The sequence below is a fragment of the Kogia breviceps genome, chromosome 4 (genome assembly GCF_026419965.1).
Source record: "Kogia breviceps isolate mKogBre1 chromosome 4, mKogBre1 haplotype 1, whole genome shotgun sequence".
Taxonomy (NCBI): Eukaryota; Metazoa; Chordata; class Mammalia; order Artiodactyla; family Physeteridae; genus Kogia; species Kogia breviceps.
This window is the reverse complement of record NC_081313.1, coordinates 63,585,696-63,600,953: the sequence shown is the minus strand read 5'-3', so window position 1 is coordinate 63,600,953 and position 15,258 is coordinate 63,585,696. Positions and strand designations below refer to the sequence as shown.

The 15,258-nt window shown below is 33.5% G+C and overlaps 1 protein-coding gene across 9 annotated transcripts in view; it reads right to left on the bottom strand.

Annotated features, from left to right (window-relative positions):
- Positions 1-344: 344 nt before the first annotated feature.
- ZFYVE16 (zinc finger FYVE-type containing 16) overlaps positions 345-15,258 on the bottom strand; it is a 53,849-nt gene continuing 38,935 nt past the window's right edge. For all 9 annotated transcript variants that reach the window (XM_067031222.1, XM_067031227.1, XM_067031223.1 and 6 more), the window contains 4 exons: positions 7,769-7,931; positions 6,730-6,835; positions 5,637-5,804; positions 345-2,404 (listed from right to left, as the gene is read on the bottom strand). In XM_067031222.1, the coding sequence (XP_066887323.1) occupies positions 2,243-2,404; positions 5,637-5,804; positions 6,730-6,835; positions 7,769-7,931 (599 nt within the window). In that variant the 3' untranslated portion in view covers positions 345-2,242. The remainder of the gene's footprint in view (positions 2,405-5,636; positions 5,805-6,729; positions 6,836-7,768; positions 7,932-15,258) is intronic.

Here is a 15,258-nt window from a genome sequence, read left to right as displayed (position 1 = left end):
CAAGTTTAACGCCCACACCTTCTCATTATTGGTATTGCTATCCTCCTGGATTGTTTTCCAACCAGCTACTCAGAAGTCATATCTCTATTTTAGCAATTACTTTTACTTTGTTAATTATCTGCTTCACACATTCATCTCCAAGAGGGAAAGAACTATTCATCTTTCAATCAATGAAGGCTACTAAAGTGCTCTGCGTATAGCAAGTCTGCTGGATTGCTGCAAAAGCAAATGGGCTAAATTTTACTTAATATTTCAAAATTCTTGAAAGACAGTATTCTTAAAAGGCATAGACCAAAAATAGATCATTGCAGACTGAGTACAAAGAACCATTCTATTTCTTCACCTTTAAAAAAATTAAAATTTTAAATTATCAATGTGAAGAACATGACCAAATGCATTCAGAAACATATTGTACATCTACAAAGAATACTTTAAAATGTGCCTCCAAAGGCATAGAAATTCCAATTTTTATTAAATGTAGAGACTTTAGGGAAAGAAATCCAAAGCTATCCCATCATGGGAAGAGTCCTCTACCTTCTGGTTATTTTAAAGTAACTTCAGTATTCATAGATTGTGCCCTTAACTTATACTGCAAAATAAACAAAAATATAAAGAAAACAAATTGAGTTAGATATGCAAGTGCTTATGATGTCAACAAATTTCACAAGTTATTACATGTTGCTTAATTTTATTTAATGTCTGCAACATTTTACATTGTTTATGAAGTAGTTACTTCCAAAAGACTGATATTTTCCTCCATGCTGTGTCTTTGGTTAGCACTACAGATGTGATTCAGTAGGAATCATATGACCAAACTGATTCAAATTCTCAGTTCTTTCCTAGCCTGAGACCTAAGAACCTGAGTTATAACCCTGACTTCATCTTCAGGTTGAGATGCTTCATAAATACTTTCTTAAAACAGGGCTATTTAGTGTAGTTTCTTTTTCTTGAGACACAGGAGTGTTTTTGATACAAAAACATATATATTCCACATTAGAATTTAAAAAGCATTAAAATAATGATTATATTTTAAATAACTTAAATGACAGGATTAACTAAAATATGAACATTACTTTTTTTAACACAACGTACTTTAAAAATTTTTTTCTATTTGAAGTAAAGAAGAAAGTTCTGTAACAGTTTCAAATACATAGAATTTAACTTATGTTAATATACTGTTATAAAAAATAACTACCATATAAAGAATTTAAAATATGCAAAAGTAAGTAGTTCATTAAAATTTATATTTAATACATTGGTGTCAATGAAAATATGTAGACTTGCCAAGAAACTTTTAAGGTTTAAAGGAGAAGTTAAAACACCTGTTTCAGGCTTCATTTATTGCTACATAATGACTACTTCAAGGGTCATCTGGCCTGTCGTCAGTCACTCTTAGAAATGGTATATACAGTGGTATACTTTGGAAGGAAAGGAGGAAAAATAATCCACTGCAATACAAAAATATTACCTATTTATAAATTATTAAAGATTTATAAAACACATACCAAATCACATGTTCTCACTATAAAAACAATATACTTAATTATAGAAGCACAAAATCCTGAAGCACCCACAATTACTTTAAGAATACCCATTTAATCAAGAGAAAACCATATATGTATATATAAAATAATAATTTGAAAAGAAAAAAGGCAAAATTCTGATTTTAATGCAAACAATCAGTTTATCTAATCATGGAGGTAGGTCTCCACTCCAATTATACAAATAAGTTATCTGCCTTATTCAAAGAATTACCATATAAGTCTAAGATCTGGAAACTGGTCTGTGCCATTGAAATACATTTTTAACAGACTTTAGAAACCAGTAATTTAACTGGCATATAAACAAAAAAGGTAGTTCCTTCATAAGGTTACATCTGAAAGGAGCCTTCATTAAAATCATTCTTGGCATAAAGAGGTATACCTAAGTGCAGATACTTTGGCTTAGCATTTAAATAACACAGTTAAATGCTACAAATTTTTTAAAGACAGAAGAAATCCTTGTCTTTTTCAGTACTTGTAAAGTGTAAAGCTTCAAAAACTGTGGATCTCTTAAATTTTTGGAGATTTAAATATTGTGCTAATGATTTTTAAAAGATCATTCCTGCCTAAAAAGCAAAGCTTACATGTTTCAAACATCAAACATATTTATTTTTAGTGTTTGTGGCATTTCAGCTTTAGTGCTGGAGTTAGTTTTAATAACAAATCAGTTTGCAATATATAATATGACTCATGTCCTTTCGCTAAAAAAGATTTTCAATAATAAAAAATACTAATTCTATTTCTAATGGTAAACTAGTAGAGTTAGAGGTCCCACCGTGGATCACAGGGATTAGAGCACTATCAAGATCATTTAGATAATGCTGAGGAAGAAGTTGGCCTTCAGATCCTGCCTGAAATTCAACCTGGAAAAAAAAAGTCTTGATGAGTCAACCCTAGAAATTGAGCAATCTTGTTTTAGTTCAGCAGATGAATATAAAATAAACTATTTAAGAATATCATTCAATTTAAGCACGTTAAGAAAATACTTGATATTTTGTTCATAAAATAATGTTTTACATTCTCCTTTATTTCTTTTATCTACTACATAAATTATAATTGTCCCTTCCACAGATACTATGAAAATAAAATTGCCACTACTTCATACTTCAGGTTTCTTCTCAATGAACATGTAAACGCATTGGCGGACAAAAATTTTGAATAATTCTCAACATGACTTAAATAAAAACCCCATGGTATTTAAAAAAAGATCTACTTAAAAATATTTTGAATTTATCATAAAATAATATTTGAATTTAATTTTGCTGGTGAAAATTACATTTTAATACATATGACTAAAAAAATTAACAATGCTTACTCAAATAATTACCAGGTGTTTCCTTGAAAAAGGAACTTTTAATAGTGAGATAAAAATGTAAGTTCTTTTTTCCAATAAGAACCGTAACACATCCTGCCTGAACAAGAGCAAACCTTCAACATATGAAATTGTTCATGTTAAGATTGACCATTCTGGGACTTCCCCGGTGGTCCAGAGGTTAAGACTCCGCGCTTCCATTGCAAGGGCCGTGAGTTCGATCCCTGGTTGGGGAACTAAGATCCCACATGCGGCGTGGCGCCGCCAAAAAAAAAAAAAAGAAAAAGATTGACCATTCTAATGAATAACCTGGACTGAAATCTATTATACAGGATGTCAGAAACAGTTAAAAAGGCACATTAAAATACTACTGGATTGGGACTTCCCTGGTGGTGCAGTGGTTAACACTCCATGCTCCCAAGCAGGGGGCCCAGGTTTGATCCCTGGTCAGGCAACTAGATCCCACATGCTGCAACTGAGTTCGCATGCCACAACTAAGGAGCCCATTTGCCACAACTAAGGTGCCCATGTGCCACAACTAAGGAGCATGCCTGCCGCAACTAAAGAGCGTGCCTGCCGCAACTAAGGAGCTCATGGGCTGCAACTAAGACCTAGCATAACCAAATAAATATTTTAAAAAATACTACTGGAGTACCACTTTTCACCTATCAATTTGGCAAAGTTCAAAAGTTTGATTATATACTGCTCTGATAAGGATGTGAGAGAAAGAACACTCATAAATTGTGGTAGAAATATAAATTGTCATAACCTCTATTTGAGACAATATGGTAATATCTATCGAGTACATACTTGGACCTGGCAATTCTACTTCTAGGAATGTTATTTATATACTCACACTTATGCAAAAGCAAAATATTTTGGATACCTTAAATATCAACCAGGACATACCAAACATACATAAGCACTAAATAAAGTATGGTACATTTATATAATCAACTACTACTGTGCAACGTTAAAAAGAATATGTAGTTAATATGAAATATCTCTAAGATATATTAAGTTACAGAAGCACTGTTAAAAAATAAGTGAAAAGAGAATAAAAAGGATGTACAAACTTCATTGCTCATACATGCAAAAAATTACAAAGAATACATAGAAATGGATAACATTTGACTGCCTGACCAAGAAGGGAGGATGAGGGGGAGTATGGAAGTGAACTGAAGGGTTAGGAGTCAAGGGTAGGAAGGCGATCTTTCCAGGGCTATTACCACCTGATGCAACTCTACTGGGAATCATTTACATTGTAGCCTGCAGTTAATATCTCCAGAGGTCACCAATTAAATAGAGTACTGTGTGAATGCTGCTCTCTAGCATGTTTAATGAGGTGGTCCCTATATATATACATTTGTGAGATAAAAGAAAATATATATTGGTCTCTGACCCCAATTCCTGGCATAAAACTCCTAAAACCCTTGTCATTTCCTAAGTGATAAGAATACCAGTAACATCTCTTGTTCTAATATTTATCTTTGATCCCATCCCTGACACGGGGTTCCTAAAAAACTTATAAATTCCTAAGTGATAAGAGAGGGAGGAGCATCTTTTGTTCTTTTGAGTCAACTCTGGATGGGCTCCTAGATAGGGGCTGGTCACCAGAAAGACCAAGCCCATGATTAGAAGCTTTAAATTTCCAGCCCTACCCCTCATTCTCTGGAGAAAGGAGAAGGGCTAAAACCTGAGTTAATAATTGATCATGCCTACGTGAGGAAACCTCCATAGAATCTCAGTAGAAGGGGGCTGAGAGAGCTTTCAGGCTGGTGAATACATCCACAATGGGAGGGTGACGCACCCCAACTCCGTGGAGACAGAAACTCCTGCTCAGGACTCTACCAGACCTTGCCCTATGTATCTCTTCATCTGGCTGTTCATCTGTATAGCCTTTAATGAAATGACAGACATAAGCAAATGTTCCCCTGAGTTCTGTGAGCTGCTCAAGCAAGTTAACTGAACCCAAGGAGGAGGGGGTCATTGGAAGCTCTGATCCATAACTGGTTGGTCAGAAGCACAGGTGATAACTGACTGGCATATGAAGTGGGGGAGGAGGCAGTCTTGTAAGAGCTGTAGGATCTGATGCTGTCTCCAGGTAGATAAAGTCAGAATTGAGTTGAATTCTTGGACACCCTGCTTGTGTCTGAGAATTGCTTGCTGGGGTGGGGGAAAGCCTCCACACATCTGGTGAGCAGAAGTGTTTTCTGTGAGTAGTGAAAGAGACACACAGGAAAGACACAGGAGGGAAGAAATAGGTTTTTCCCTACATAGGAGGAAAAAACTGAAAATTTTCCTTTTTTAACATTTTTAGACTTTTGTAATTTTAAGTCACATGAATATAGAATTTAGTCAGCATAATTTAAAAACCTACTTATCAAGCAGGAATGTTGTGGAGCAGGGGTCAGCAAACTATCGCCTGTGGGCCAATGTGGCCCACCAACTGTTTTGTAAACAAAGTTTCACTGGAACACAGCTAAGCTGTTTAGTTTACATACTGTCTACAACTGCTTTCACACTACAATGGCACAGTTAAGTAGTTGTGAAGAAATCTGACAGACAGCAATGCCTAAATTATTTACTGTCTGACCAAAAAAAGTTTGCTGGCCCCTGCTGTGAACAGTAAAGGAGATAATGTACAGGAAGCGTGTACCGAACATTAACGTTCAACAAACTTTAGTTCTCTTCAGTGATCTCAAAGTAAAAGGTTAAAGAAAAACTTTTGATTATTTTAATATAAGATATATTCATTTCAAAAATACAAAAACATGCCTCACCATATCAGTGTCAATGGAAACTCTGAGGCCAATTTTATTTATCCCATTACTCTTTAGAGTTTTCAGGTGAGGGCACAGTGCAGCACTACAAGCCATGGCTATTTCTTTTGCAAACTGATAACGAGTTGCTGAAATAGATAAATCCTGGTCCTTTAGAAAGTAGAACACCTGAAATGTATTTAATTAGGAAACAAGTCATGATTAAGATTAAAAGTAGCTTTAAAAATGCAACAATTGCTACCTTCAATTCAACTTTATGAATAAAATTCCAGTGTTAGTGCCATGAAATTCACTAGTTAGGAACATTATATATATACACACTATATATAGCCTGATCTATAGTATAAGTAAAAACTTAAAACCAAAGATTAGGGAATATGGGAATGACTTAGCTATTTTTGCCTAAAGTTAACTTGTAGCAACAAAAGCTTTGTTAACTCAGTTTAAAGAAGGGTACTAATAAGCCCACCCTATAAGATCACCATCCCATAAGGACATCTTAATGAAGTTAAGATCAAAGAAATAATGTTCTATAATTTCTATACCCTCTATAGTTTCTAGCTTCTACATGTGTAAAATCACAAAGAATACCTAAGAAATCAGTAACATTGATTGTCTGACCCAGGAGGTAGAGTGAGGGGGAGGATGGAGGTAGACTAAGGGGCTGTGAGGCTACAGTTTCATATTCTCTAATTTTTAAAAAACTGGAACATGCAAAACTAACTTTCATATGTGAATTCTGATTATAAACTGATATCTATAAAATATTTTATTTTTTGTAAAATAAGAGAAAAATGAAAACACCATGGTCAAATAACATGTTATTGTACCAACAAAGATGGCAATGCCGTGAAACCTTAACTGTGAGCTGACAGGCAGTACCACCATACAATAACCTGAAATGATCCTATGAAAATGCAAATCTGGTGTATATAAGGCAGTCTGGGGTGGAGATATGTGTGTCTCAAGGTGTAATGAAAGTGTAATACGCTGCACTTAAACATGCAGAGGTTGAGTACTGCGAAATCTCCAAATTAACAAAAACATATCCAAACACAGCATGTAAATGGAAGGAAACATCTTTCTAAGTTACCTCAGTACACTTCACAATCTTCTCATCAGTTTCAAAATCTGCTTCCAGTTTTATTTTTTCACTTGGAAATCCTTGTAATGATATTCCATCCACTGAACTAATAACACTGCAGAATAAAATATAATAGAACAGATTTATTTAATACCAAAGTACTTTCTATGAAGTAAATTATTAGACTTGAACAAATGGAATAAGAATAAAAATTATGAAAGCTATAAATTTAAAGCAGCAGTAAGACATCGCAATTATACAAAAAATAATTAAAACTTAGCTCATATTCGTTTACCAAGATTTCTTGATTGTGTAGCAAATTATATCTACTTTTTTCATATGCCCAATTCAGACCTGAGGTTTAAAATACCTTAGTCTCCTAACAGAAAAGCTGTCTCATGAATTGCAAAACTCTATTTTGGAATCCTTCAGCATTAGCCCTCCTCTTCCTTTTTTGCTCCAGATCCCTTAGCCAGTCTCCAAAAAAGAAAGAAAATGGGTAACTAAAGAGAGGAGGGAATGGCAGTAATATTCTGTAAGGCCTCTAATGTACATATTATTGAATTCAGTTGTTTGCATTTACAGTGGATCAATATAATACAGAATAAACACCCAAAGGGAATCCATTACTTATTTGATAAAAATAATCCTAAAAGAATTCCATGAAAATACATATCTGGTATATAAAAGACAGTCTGGGGGGGAAATATGTGTATGCCTCAATGTACCATAAAACAGACAAAGTATCTTGTATTTCTCAGACCTGGCATCAAGCCTACACTGCTACACAATGCACATTTTATCATTTGCCCCCTCCCAAACTGACCACCCTTTAATAATTTACAGCATCCTGGCTAAGAAAACACACATGATGCTGGCTAGGTACATTTTTGAAAAAAACGGACTGCATTTATTAATTAGAGTATATGCATTTAAATTAATGGTATAATTCTATATTTATTTATAAAATATTTAATTTTGTTAACAGGATGTTTTTATCCTTTCTCCTCCATCAAATCATTTACATTTTGGTAAAAAAAATTCCTACCCTTTGTTTCCTTTTTCTTCAGAATCTACCCAGCAGATGTCCACATATTCTCTCATGTCTACAGCATCAACTTTCCCACATGTAATTTTAAAGTCTTTTTGTTCTCGTAGAGCTAGCCGCAAGCTATCCATGGTCTCTGGAGTTATTTGTACCATTAAGCCATCTAAAAATGAGAGTTATGTTTCACATTTCTTTTACTGAATATAAATTTATATGTTTAAGACATAAATTTTGCTATCAAAATATGTTCCATGCAAGTTTTAGACCATCTGTTAAATCACCTTGATGGTTGTTTTCTGTTAGGGAATATGAAAAATATTTCACAATGTTAAGGATTCTTTTTTTTTTTTTAATGGTTAAACAGATAAAGGTGAGAACTTCCACTTCTGGCTATGATGAAATAATGATGCCAAACTGCCCTTTCATTATGGTAACCAACCATAAAACTAGACAAAATATATGAGGCAACTGTTTTCAGGTTCTGGACAACAGGAAGTACAATACCATGGTCCCTACAGGAAAACTCAATAGGTGAGCCCATAACTGCCCAGGCTCTCTGCTTGGGGAAAATTTCTGCATGGTGACCAGTAAGCCTACAATTGCTCTACTGGGCTGAGAAGTCAGAGATAAGAGTTTAGGGAAACCTGAAATCTGTGGTCAAGACACTAAAGAGGGGAGCATCAGGAGACTGTGTTCAAGGACTTTTTGAGTCCTTGGACTAGAACTGAGAACACATTAATAGAGTGACCCTAGATGAGGCATAACAGAAAATGGCTATTATATGGTTGGCAGAATGGAGATAATAGAAGTCAAGCAATGTTGGGGGATATTGGTAGTCTAGACCAACCAAAATAGACATTAGCACCTCATTAACCTGAACTGTGCAATGCCAAATCAAAGCTCTTACAAAATCTACAGGCAAAACAGATTTGGAGGATGAGTCCTGCCAGACTGTAAACACCTTAGGATATCCATAGATCCATCTGTTAAAAAAATAAATAATAAAGACTACACGAGCTTAGGGTAAGCAGACATAAAATGCCTGCTTAAACATAAATAAGCCTTCTTCAGCAAAAAAATCCCTTTAAAAAAAGCTAAAAGAATCTAAAGTCTCTAAAGTGTATTAATAATGACAGTACATAATAAAAAATTAACAAAGACAGGAAAATGTGAGCCCCTATAAAACTGAAACTAACCATGAGATGGCCAAGACATTGGATTAAACACAAAAACACTTTAAAATATCTATTCTAAAATATATTCAAGGACCTAAAGGAAAACATATTTAAATAATGAAAAGCAAATACTGGCTAAATGTATAAACAGATTTTAAAAAATCTGAACAGAGAAATAGAAACTGGAAAACCCTCCCCTCAAATTCTATAACTCAAAAGTATAATCCAACTAAGGCAGAAACCTTAATGGATAGGCTTAATAGTAGATTGAAGATGGCAAAAGAATCAGAAAACATAAAGGTTAACAAAAGCGATCAAGTCTGAAGAATCCAGAGAAAAAAGAATGAAGAAATATAAAAAGAGCATCAAAGACCCATGGGATGGTATAAAACAGTGTAATACAGATATGGATTACATATACATAGATAGACTATCTCCCAGAAGGAGAAGAAAGATCAAGACATTTTTTAAAATGGTAAGAAATTCCCCAAATTTGATGAAAAATATTGACACACACATCCAAGGAGTTCAATAAATGCCAAATAGGATAAATACAAAGAAAACCACATTGAGGCACACCACAGTAAAACTGGTGAAAACCAAAGATAAAGAGGCTATCTTGAAAACAGACTGAGGAAAAGGGCACATTAAATACAAGGAAACAAATATAAAAACTACTACTGACTCTTCACTAGAAATAATGAGGGCCAAAAGACAATGAAATGACATCTTTAAAGAAAATAAACACTTTCAAAGCAGAATTTTATATCTAGCAAAAATACCCATAAAAAATGAGAATGAAATAAAGACAGCTTCAGAAAAATGAAAAGCAAGACAACATTAGATAAATGAGAGCCAGCCAACTTGTATTACAAAAAATAGTAATGACTTCTTGGTGTCTGCTCCATGTAAAGAGCTTGGAACTTGTCACTTCCATCCTCACAACAAGAAAAAAGCTGAACAATAAAATATCTAGGAATAAACCTAACTTCTATTCAGCATAGTACTGGAAGTCCTAGCCACAGCAATCGTACAAGAAAAAGAAGAAAAGGTATCGAAATTGGAAGGAAAGATGTAAAATTGTCATTATAAGCAGATGACATGATACTCTATATAGAAAACTCTAAAGACTCCACACAAAAACTATGAGAACTGATAAATTCAGCAAGGTAGCAGGCTACAATATTTATAGAAATATTTTGTATTATTTTAAACAAAGAAATATCAGAAAGTAAAAAAATAAAAATAAAAAATTCCTTTAAAAATTGTATTAAAAAAATACCTAGGAATAAACCTGACCAAGGAGGTGAAAGACTTACATGCTGAGAACTATAAAACATTGATAAAGGAAACTGAAGATGATTCAAAGAAGTGGAAAGATATCCCATGCTCTTGGATTGGAAGAATTAATGTTGTTAAAATGGCCATACTATCCAAGGCAATCTACAGATTTAATGTGATCCCTATCAAATTGCCCATCACATTTTTTACAGAACTAGAACAAATAATCCTAAAATTTATATGGAACCACAGAAGACCCAGAATTGCCAAAACAATCCTCACAAAAGAACAAAGCTGGAGACATAAGCCTCCCAGACTTAAGATAATACTACAAAGCAACAATAATCAAAACAGTGTGGTATTGGCACAGAAACAGACATATGGATCAATGGAACAAAAGACAGAGCCCAGAAATAAACCCACACCCCAACAGTCAATTAATCTTTGACAAAGGAGGCAAGAATGTATAATGGAGAAAAGACAGTCTCTTCAACAAGTGGTGTTGGGAAAGCTGGACAACCTCATGTAAATCAATGAAATTAAAACACTTCCTCACACCATATAAAAAGATAATCTCAAAAAAAAAAAAAAGAAAAGCTCAAAGTGGTTTGAAGATCTAAATATAAGACATGACACCATAAAACTCCTAGGAGAGAACATAGGCAAAACATTCTTGGATGTAAATCATAGCAATATTTTCTTAGGTCAATCTGCTAAGGCAAAAGAAACAAAAGCAAAAATAAACAAATGGGACCTAATCAAACTCAAAAGTTTTTGCACATTAGGGAATCCATAAACAAAATGAAAAGACAACCTACAGAATCAGTGAAAATATTTGCAAAGGATGCAATGAAGGGTTAATTTCAGAAATATCCAAACAGTTCATACACCTCACTATCAAACAAACAACCCAATCAAAAAATGGGCAGAAGACCTAAATAGACATTTTTCCAAAGAAGACATACAGATGGCCAACAGTCACATGAAAAGACACACACACGATGGAATATTACTCAGCCAAAAAAAGAATGCAATATTGCCATTTGCAGCAACATGGATGGACCTAGAGATTATCATACTAAGTGAAGTCAGACAGAGACAAACATATGATATCACTTATATGTAGAATCTAAAAAATAATACAAATGAATTTATTTACAAAACAGAAACAGACTCACAGACATAGACAATAAACTTATGGTTACCAAAAGGGAAAGGGAGGAGAGGGATAAATTAGGAGTATGGGATTAACAGATACACACTAATATAAATAAAATAGATAAAATAACATGGATTTACTGTATAACACAGGGAAATATATTCAACATCTTTTGATAACCTATAATGAAAAAGGATCTGTAAAAATATATATATACATATGAAAAACTGAATCACTTTGCTGTACACCTGAAACTAATACATTATTGTAAATCAACTATACTTCAGTAAAATTTTTAAAAATAAATTAAAATTAAAAAGCTGAACAAACATAAAGTGAACAACTCTTAGATCTATTAAAGAATTGATGTCCCAGGGCAAACTGCTGCCCTGAAAAAAGGAGCAAAATCAAAACCTACCACAAAGAACCCAACAAAAATAAAACATATTTCTCCTTACTTCTTATCACATATAATGTGACATAAGAAATATAATTGAATATATCACATTCCATCAACAGAAGACAGATATGGCACACAAAATGGAATAATAAAGCTCACTTACTTTTAAAAGGTATTACTGAAAAACATGGATCTAGACAAGAACATTTACAATCACTGCTTCCATTGGAAGTACTAGCCAATAAACAAGAAAAATAAATTAAAAAGCCATAATGGCTGTAAAGAAAGAAGCAAAACTATCATTATTAATAAACTATCATTATTTATAGTTATAAAAAAACTCTAAAAGTCTATAGTAAATTATTTTAAATAATGTAAGTTTAGCAATATAGCTGGTTATAAGATAAAAATACAGAAATCAATTAATTTTTATTTTCCAGCAACAAAAGATAAAATTTTTAATTTAAAAAGATATCCAAGAATACATTAAAAGGATCATATACCATGACTAAGGGGGATTTGTCCCAGGGATGCAAGGATTTTTCAGTATCTGCAAATCAATCAATGAAATACATAACATTAACAAACTGAAGGATAAAAACCATATGATCATCTCAACAGAGGCAGAAAAAGCTTCTCACAAAATTCAAGATCCATCTATGATAAGAACTCTTCAGAATGTGGGCATAGAGGAAACATACCTCAACATAATAAAGATGCCACCAGAAAACTACTAGAGCTCATGAATGAATTTGATAAAGTTGCAGGATACAAAATTAATCTACAAAAATCTCTTGCATTTCTATGCACTAACCACAAACTATCAGAAAGAGAAATTAAGGAAATAATCCCATTTACAACTGCATCAGAAAGAATAAAATACCTAAGAATAAACCTACCTAAGAAAGTAAAAGACCTGTACTTGGAAAACTGTAAGACACTGATAAAAGAAATTGAAGACAACACAAACAGATGGAACACAGATATACTGTGTTCATGGACTGGAAGAATTAATATTGTTAAAATGAACATACAACCCAAAGCAATCTACAGATTGAATGTAATCCCTATCAAAATACCAAGGGCATTTTTCACAGAACTAGAACAAATAATTTTTTAAATTTGTATGGAAACACAAAAAAGACCCCAAAGAGCCAAAACTATTTTGATAAAGAAAAACAGAACTGGATGAATCATGTTCCCTGATTTCAGACTATATTACAAACCTACAGTAATCAAAACAGTATGGTTCTGGCACAAAAACAGAACCATAGATCAATGGAATAGAATAGAGCTCAAAAATAAACCCATGCACTTATGATCAATTAATCTACAACAAAGGAGGCAAGAATATTCAGTGGAGCAAAGATGCTCTCTTCAATAAGTGGTGCTAGGAACAAATGAAATTAGAACATTGTCTCACACCATGTACAAAAAAATAAAAAACTCGAAATGGATTAATGACCTAAATGTAAGATCAGAAACCATAAAACTCCTAGAAAAAAACACAGGCTGAACATTCTTTGACATAAACTGCAGCAATATTTTTTTGGATCTGTCTCCTAAAGCAAAGGAAATATAAGCAAAAATAAACAAACAGGAACTAATTAAACTTAAAACCTTCTGCACAGTAAAGAAAACCATCAGCACAACAAAAAGACACCCTACCAAATGGGAGAAAACATTTGCAAATGATATGACCAATAACAAGGTAATATCCAAATATATAAACAGCTCATACAACTCAACATCAAAAAAAAAAAAAAACCTGATTAAAAAATGGACAGAAGACCTGAATAGATGTTTTTCCAAAGAAGACATAGGATGGCCAATAGGCATGTGAAAAGATGCTCAACATTGTTAATCAGAGAAATGGAAATTAAATCCACAATGAGATATCACCTCACACCTGTCAGAATGGCTATCATCGAAAAGAACAGAAATAACAAATACTGGAAAGGAGGTGGAGAAAAGGGAACCCTCCTACAATGTTGGTGGGAATGTAAATTGGTGCAACCACTATGGAAAACAAAATGGGGATTTCTCAAAAAACTAAAAACAGAACTACTATATGACCTAGCAATTTCACTCCTGCGTATTTATCCAAAAAACCACAAAACCACTAATTCAAAAAGATACATGCACCCCAATGTTCATAGCAGCATTATTTACAGTTGCTAAGCAACCTAAGTATCCAAAAACAGATGAATGGATAAAGAAAATGTGGTATATATATACAATGGAATACTACTTAGCCATAAAAAAGAATGATTTTGCGATATGCAACAACATGAATGGACTTGGAGGGTATCATGCCAAGTGAAATAAGTCAGACAGAGAAAGACAAATACTGTATCATATCACTTAAATGTGGAATCTAAGAAATAAAACTAGTGAATATAACAAAAAAAAAACTGACTCACAGATATAGAGAACAAACTAGGGGTTACCAGTGGGGAGAGGTAAACAGGGAGGGGCAATATAGGGGTAGGGTATTAAAAGGTACAACCTAGTATGTATAATATAAGTAAGATACAAGGATATAGTGTACAGCACAGGGAATATAGCCAATATTTTATAATAACTATAAATGACTATAACCTTTAAAACTTGTGAATCACTTTGTTGTACACCTGAAGTTTACATAATATTTTATATCAACTATACCTCAATAAAAAATAAATTTAAAAAATTATAATGGCATTTATATTACACTAAAATTGTAATAAGTAAGTAAATAGATACCATTTACATTAGCAATAAAATCTATGAGGTACAGGAATAAATAAGAAATGATATTCAAAATCTATACAAAAACTATAAAATTTTATTGGAAATGAATATTATTAAATATTATGTAAATAAATCGAAGGTAGCCAATGTACATGGATAGAAACAATGAAAATAGAAAATATGCCAATTTTCTCAAAATTAAACTAGAAATATAATGCAATTCCAATAAAAAGTCAAATGGACTTTTTTTTTTTTTTTTTTTTTTTTTTTTTTGGCGGTACGTGGGCCTCTCACTGTTGTGGCCTCTCCCGTTGTGGAGCACAGGTTCTGGACACGCAGGCTCAGCAGCCATAGCTCACAGGCCTAGCCACTCCGCAGCATGTGGGATCCTCCCAGACCAAGGCACAAACCCATGTCCCCTGCATCGGCAGGCGGACTCTCAACCACTGCGCCACCAAGGAAGCCCCCCAATGGACCTTTTAGAACCTGACAAGTTGATCCTAAAATTAACATGATAAAACAAAGGGCTCAGACTGGCCAGAGCACTACTAAAATGAGGAATAAGGCATGTGTGTGGCATCAGAGATGGGAGGACTTCCTATAAAGCTATGTAACTGAGGTAGTATGGAGGATGATATTAGTGAAAATGCAGACTAAGAATTTCCGAAAATACTCTACTCCATAAACACAACAAGGAAACAAATAAAATGTCAGAAGAAACTTTTTCGAAACTCTGGAAATT